This window comes from Nestor notabilis, unplaced genomic scaffold, assembly GCF_000696875.1.
Source record: "Nestor notabilis isolate BGI_N333 unplaced genomic scaffold, ASM69687v1 scaffold7844, whole genome shotgun sequence".
NCBI classification, from domain to species: Eukaryota; Metazoa; Chordata; class Aves; order Psittaciformes; family Psittacidae; genus Nestor; species Nestor notabilis.
Window position 1 is genome coordinate 5,611 of NW_009924225.1, and position 6,889 is coordinate 12,499.

General features: G+C 39.4%; 1 protein-coding gene across 1 annotated transcript in view; it reads left to right on the forward strand.

The window, feature by feature from the left end:
- Positions 1-457: 457 nt before the first annotated feature.
- Positions 458-6,889, forward strand: part of RFX4 (regulatory factor X, 4 (influences HLA class II expression)) — a gene marked incomplete at its 5' end in the record, with an annotated part of 70,292 nt that continues 63,860 nt past the window's right edge. The window contains one exon of the mRNA XM_010012516.1: positions 458-544. Within this exon, the coding sequence (XP_010010818.1) occupies positions 458-544 (87 nt within the window). The remainder of the gene's footprint in view (positions 545-6,889) is intronic.

The following is a 6,889-nucleotide window of genomic DNA, read 5'->3' on the forward strand; positions in this document are numbered from 1 at the left end:
TGGAGTCAAATCAATGTAATGCTGTACCTCATGTTGCTGGTGTGAATAAATCAGAAATGAGAAAGAAGGACAGGAGCAGTTGAGTTCATGCTGCGGAGTGACAAAGGTTTGAGTAGCTCAGTGGCTGCTAACTTGCCGCATTGGACTTGTAGCAGTGTGGAAAAGATCTCAGTAGGGCCTGTATCGTGTGATGGGGAGGGGAGAGAATATCCCGAGGAGCTTTGCTGTGTGCATGGAAGTGTTTCAGCCTTCGTTGTTTCAAAACAAACAAACAAAAAATGAAACTAAAAAGCAACAGCTAAGTTTGAAAGCAAGAAAAGATTTTTCTTGCCAAATTACCTCAAACGGAGCGTGTTTGAACAGAAATGCTACAGAACACCATCTGTTGAAAACCGGTGCTTTGTTTGGTTTTATGCAAAGACAAACACAAAAAAAGAGCATCTTTGTTCTTTTACAGAGAGTTGGATTGAACGATGTCTCAATGAAAGTGAAAACAAACGTTATTCCAGTCACACCTCTCTGGGGAATGTTTCTAACGATGAAAGTAAGTAACTTGTCATTCATTTAAAATGAGTGTGAACGTGTCCAAATGCTAATTTCGTGCTATGTAAGTTGCTACATCTTGGAGATAATTTTTAATACTAAACAGTTTTAAGAGTCAACTCACTTGGCACATCCAGTCGTTTCATTAATTTTTTTTTTCCTGGAATGTTTGCTCTTTTGCATTATTGAAAATGAAATAATTTTATCTATTAGTTAAAGCAACCAGAATAATTTGTGTGTCACTGAATAGAAGTTGGATGACCTCTGAAATATGGTGTTAGTATTAGCTTATGAGTAAAACCATCTGTTTCGCTTTTTACTGGTGAACACCGTGCGGTTGAAATACAGCAAGAATTGTGCTGCTTTTCAAAACTACTATATAAAATCACACATACAAACCCTTTCATTTAAGAATTAAATCATAATCAGATTCAAATAATTAACATTAAATCATGACATTACTTCCTTTTTAGTCACAGAGAAGAAGCATATATAAATCTAGCTGATTTTAAAAGTTACTTTTTATCTCTTCTAGTTACATCAATTTCAGATCTTAATTTTTAATAACAGATAATTAAAAGACCCCCAAATACCTTAAAATAAACTAATTATTTCTTTTTTAAATTTTAAGACAATTTTTAGTTTATAATTGATTTTCCTGTTTATGAAATCCCTATTCTACTTAATTTGCCTAAAGCAAAATACTCCTCATGTTAGTTTTCCTCTCTGTGGTCACTATGTTAGTTCAAGTGGCAAGATATTAATGCAGACTAAATTCCTTAATTGAGAAAGACTCACATTTTTTTATGCTATTCAAGCACCTAAGTTTAGAAAATGCGTTTTTACTAACTTCTTCATTGATGAATGCCCCTTTTTCACTTGAAGAAAACTACTTCATTTTGATGTCACAACAAGAATCCTTACAGACAGACAATAAAACTTGGACAGGTTTGGGTTTTTTGCTTTTTGAAAGTTAAGGAATCAGAAATTAGTTTCTCTTTAAAACTAAAATTGTAGTGAATTGTAGTGGGAAAACAACAACAACAACAAAATCTGCTTGTTAACTTGCATTTTACAAGAACCTTGTGAGACTTACTGAAATTTCACTCTGATGCTACTGAGAAAGGGATGGAAAGGATCTTTAATGAATGTGACTTCAGGCTCTTAATAGGGTCAGAATTCAGGATTCAACCTACTGACTTTGAGCTTTTCCTTGAACACAGGTCAAGGCAGTGTTGTCAAGGTAATTATTTGGTGTCATTAAATTATTTAAAAAATATATATAATGTCATAATTACGTCTTCTTCTATGTTCTGTTGTAGATCTATTACCTTAAATAGGTTTAGCAAAACTAGCTACAACTAAGGGTGGTTTGTTATATTTGCTTTCAGTTTACATGTAAGCATAAGAAAAATTCCACACACCTAGGGGCAGTAGAAAGGGGACCTTGCATTAGCAAAAGCAGGTGTTTCAGGCAACGACATTGAGAACACAGGATGTTTTTCATTCTGTTTTCTGGTACTGGAATTAAGGGGCAAGTGATGACAATGGAAATGGCAAATTTAGATCTGATAAAACAAATATATAAATGAATTTATACCACAGCTTGCATGCAGAAGGCATTGTCACAGTATATAATGGAAACCCAAATGAGAGTCAGTTTCATCTCGCTTCCTTCTTTAACAGCCAATTCTTCCAGGTGCTTCCTTTGCACTGATACCAGCATTTCTGCAGTACAGATAATAGGATTAATCCACTGGAAAAATCATCCTTGTTTTGGGGCGTAAGGAAGGGGAGAAGAAAGGGGAAAGAGGAAGGAGTATGAAAGAAAAATAACCCACTTGTCCAGCAGGAGGAAGGCCAATAATCTGTGAAATCCAACCTAAACTAGAATTTTCACCTTAGAAATCATTGTACTATGTGCTCCTTTCCAGCCCTTGAGTTCTAACATTTCTCTAACAGTGCCCACACACCAACCAAGAAATTTCCAAACTGTTGTGTCGCTTTTTGTCCAGCCTCTGTCATACATTTACAAACAGCAGGAGGCAAAATGTTTTGAGAAAACCTGTGTAACCCTATTTGAATTCTCCAGAATGGTGGTCAAATTGCTGTTGTGAATGGAGCTCCAGTTCTCATCTGCAGCTCCATCTTTCTCTTGACTAGTTTTTTTTATCTCTAAATATATTAGGTAGCTGTTGGCTGGATTTTACCAGCAAAAATGTGAGTTTGGTGTTGAGGTGGTGGTTTTTTGGCTTTGCATACAATGAAGACTATGAGAATTTGCACTGTGAGCTGATCATGTTCTTACTCAGTATCATGTTTGCTCTTTTGACTATTGAATGTTTTTAGAGTTCATAAGGTTTTAGGACAAGAGTAATAGTTTTGCTGGTCTCCTTTTCTACATTTGAAGTATGCTGCAGAACCATACTTCAGACCACAGGGGTCCTTTGCAATCTTCTGTTCCCATCCAGGCCTCTTGAACACACGTTACGTTGTAAAAAGAAGCAATGACTCATAACTCTGGATTCCCATGGTCCTGCTGCTTCTTGGAGCACTTCTTACTCTCTTGGAATCTTTTTTGACTCTTCCCAAAACACAGTTTTTACACTATTAAAATTCTAGGTAAATTTTGTGTCACTTTCCAATTTTTTTAGACACTTTTCCTTCCACCACTTCCACAGAGATCCACAAGAAAAGGGAATGATAAAACCTCATATCAAATAATTAAAAAACCCTCACAATATTTTCTGTGTACTGCGCATTAAGTCAGATTCTCCAGATTGAAATAGGGGTCTGGAAGGATACAATTCAATGATTAATAAAGTTTCAACTTCAGTTCCGTGGGGAAGGAGTCATGACATTACATGATGAAGTGGGAAGGTTGCTTGTCCAAATTTTCTTGCATGTTTAGAAATGTGAATCTGTAGACAGTCGAAAGAGATAAAAGGTTTAGGCTACCTTTTGTACTTCACAAGCAGTGTTCAGAATCCATGTTCAAACTGGCTGAAAGGGATTTATCCAATAGTTTTGGGGTGGGTTTTTTTGTTGGAACTAAACTTCTTACTCTTCCATTGAAAAAATATTTAAAAAAAGAGCTACTCAATTGGAACTATGTTCCCATGTTTCTGAGAGGGATTTTTAAAATCCCACTATTCTAAAAGCACAGAATACATGCTAACGAGCCTGAATCTCATTTATGGCTACATGTAATAAGAGACAAGGTAGCTTCCTACTATTACTTAATTTTAACTAAGGGCAAATCACTTTTTGAGACGAGTCAGAACCTAGATTGCAGGGGTTACAGAGGAAGAGGCTATTCCTCTGAAAGTTGTGGAGCTACCTGAACCAAGGGAAGGATTTTATCCTTATAAACATGTTAGCTCCTTAGTGGGTTTGAGACACATGCAGGCAACACTGGGAAGTACAGGACTCTTCTGTTATCTCCACAATGGAAAGCAGAGCTTTAACTCAACTTTAGTTGTGACAAACAGACTACTACCACCATTTTACAGGAAGGTGTGCTAATGCAGGGTCTTTGCTTTGGGTTGTTCCACTTACTGTGTTTAAGGCAGCATGTTTAAAGACGTACTGAGTATAGCTCCTAATGTCTCCACATCTTCCTCCAAGAAGCAAGAAATCCCTTGACTTGTGCCTAAAGTAAGACAGCAGAAGTTAGAAGATACTACTGAGAGTTCAAGGAAAGCCACAAACACATGCAGAAGGCACAAATGTAACTCTACTGTGGTGGCTTTGAAACAGAATTTGGAAAGGAGAAAGCTGGACACGTTAGCAAAGAAACTTCCATGGAATTTGGGAAGAAAAATGTTCTCTGATATCTCTGGAAGCCAATTTTTTTCTAGTAATTGATGATCCTAGTTCTTAAGATCTTTGAAGGCCTCTTCTGTGCTGAGAGTTTTACTTTTAACTCTCTAAGCTATTACCTGCTTTCAGTTTGGGATGAGTACCAGGTTTCCCATCTAGCCAGGTACCTTGAATATACCTTTCCTTGGAATGCTGGTAGTCCTTCTATTAGCAGTCAACACATTAGATCTGCTCCTAGCAAATGGGTTTCTCCCTGAGGTGCTATGCATCTGCCATATGTGTGAACACCTGCAGCTGTACATCAGAAGAATTGTCAGGTCTGTTCTTTGACAATGCCTCAAAGCAAGACTTATTTTCAGTGTGTTTATTTCCTTTTTTTTTTTTTTTTTTTTTTTACAAAATAATCTGGATTTTAAAAGAATTGAATTTTAAAAGGTGTAGGTGCATTTTAATCCACAGTATTGCTCTGATGGGGACTGATAAAACAACAGGCCAAAAAGTAAGAGAAAGTAGCATTACTTACTGCTTTCATGATGTACAAACAGATCTGGGATCAGACCTGAGTCAAGAGTTGTACAAAACATTCCCTGCTCAATAGGGAAGCTGTTAAATGCTCTGTTACCAACTAAAATATAAGGAATAGCTTACTTACTATTCGTTGCTAGTCAATTATCTGATCAGATTATATTGCTAAACTATACAAGGGAGAACAAAGTGCTTGTATACGTAATAGTGACAGTTTGTATTTCTACCTTCCCTCCATTCCTATACCATGTGCAATTCTTTCCAGCTATGTAATTAAAAAGTTAGAGGTTTCTCTCAGCCAACATCTGGTGAAAACGAGAAATGTTTTAGCTGACAGCCGGTCCATTAGCAGGAAACAACAACAAAATTCTGTTTTCTTGTACAGACACTTGATTTTGGGGTAGACAAGCCCTAATTGTGAGAAAAATAGTTTTGTTGAAAACCCAGTTGTTCAATGGGTAATATTTTGATGGAAAATGGTGTTCAAAGATTTTTTAGTAAGTTCAAAGTCCATTGTTCTTCTTGGTTTTAAGAGACAGTTAATGGAAGATGCTGAAGAGTCTTGAGGAAGGATCCCCAGAAAGCAGACATAGCTGAGGAGGGGCACTTAAATCACAGTTTAGGATCTCATTGTTTGTGTTGTTAAAACAAATTTTATGTGGCAGGAGCTGAGCATGGCTGGCTTGTAGTGTGTCTGAGGGCAGGTTAGGTAAAGCACCTGCTCACAGGTACTCACTCTTAAATGTGAGCGGAAAACAACTACAGGTGGGGTGGAAGGGATGTAGAGACTCTAGTATTGAGTCTAATACAATTTAGATATTGGCTAAATGTCTAATAGAGTGCCACATATCCAAGGGAAAATAGAGTCTAGTTAGCACAGGTGAAAGCCATCTAATAACAAACCTTTTAATACTAGTTGCCTTAAGAAAGAAAACAGAAATAGGAAGCTTTATTACAGGGAGGGGAGAGTAGTACCTATTGGTTTCTCAGGCAGAGGTTTCAGACTTCTCCACCTTAGATGAGGGGTTATTTACATTAGTGGCTCCCAGCCTTCGCAGTTCGCATTCCCCTAGCGATTTCCAGCGAGGTAGAAACCAACTGTACACTGAGCTTTAACCAGTGGGTGGTAGGCTTGGGTGACATGGTCCAGTGTGAGGTGTCCCTGCTCATGGCAGGGGGGTTGGAACTAGATGATCTTAAGGTCCTTTCCAACACCAACCATTCTATGACTCTATGACTTTCACCTGGGAAACAATAACCATTATTACGACAAGACTGTGATGCACAGGTGGAGGACTGGGCCTCCACATCCTGCTGATACCTAAAGGCAGCAGTGTTGGTGGTTGTACCTTGCTCTGGTGCCTCTCTCCCTGCAACACAAAGGGTTGAATCTCTCCAGTCAGTAGAAAAGCGCTGCAGAGCCCTGTGTTATGGGTCCCTGTTGGTGATGCCACAGTATTGCCAGATACAATTTTCATTACTAAAGCAGGGAAAATGCCTTTCCTCCTGCACCCTCAGTCCAGCACTGGACAGGGCTCCTGCCTCTTGCCCCTCCATGGTGACTCTGGTGTCTTCCATGCCAGGGCTCACTTGTCCTCCAAGCAGGTGCTCTTGCCCCTCCAAGTCAGGCTCCCTCACCCCCTGCTGCCTGTAAAACTATGAAACTCAACCCAGAAAGCTCTTCCCACCAGAGAGCATGGCTAACATGGCTGTGCCCTCCTTCCCAAGCCTCCCTTCAGGGAAGGCTGGAGCCAGGCGAGGTCTTCTTAGGGTGTCTGTGCTGTCAGTTAAGGGCAAGAAGGGAAAAATGGTTGGTGTTGCGCAAGGAGACAGCCCCAACTATTTTATCCACCCAACAGTTTAAATCTGTGCAGCACGACTCTGCCTCCCGCTACAGAGAAGGCATTTGTCCCACGCTGGCAAGGCTGGGGGCTGTTGTCGAGCATCAGCAGCCCGCGGCAGCCACGGCCCCCCGGGATTCACACCCCCTGCGGCGAGA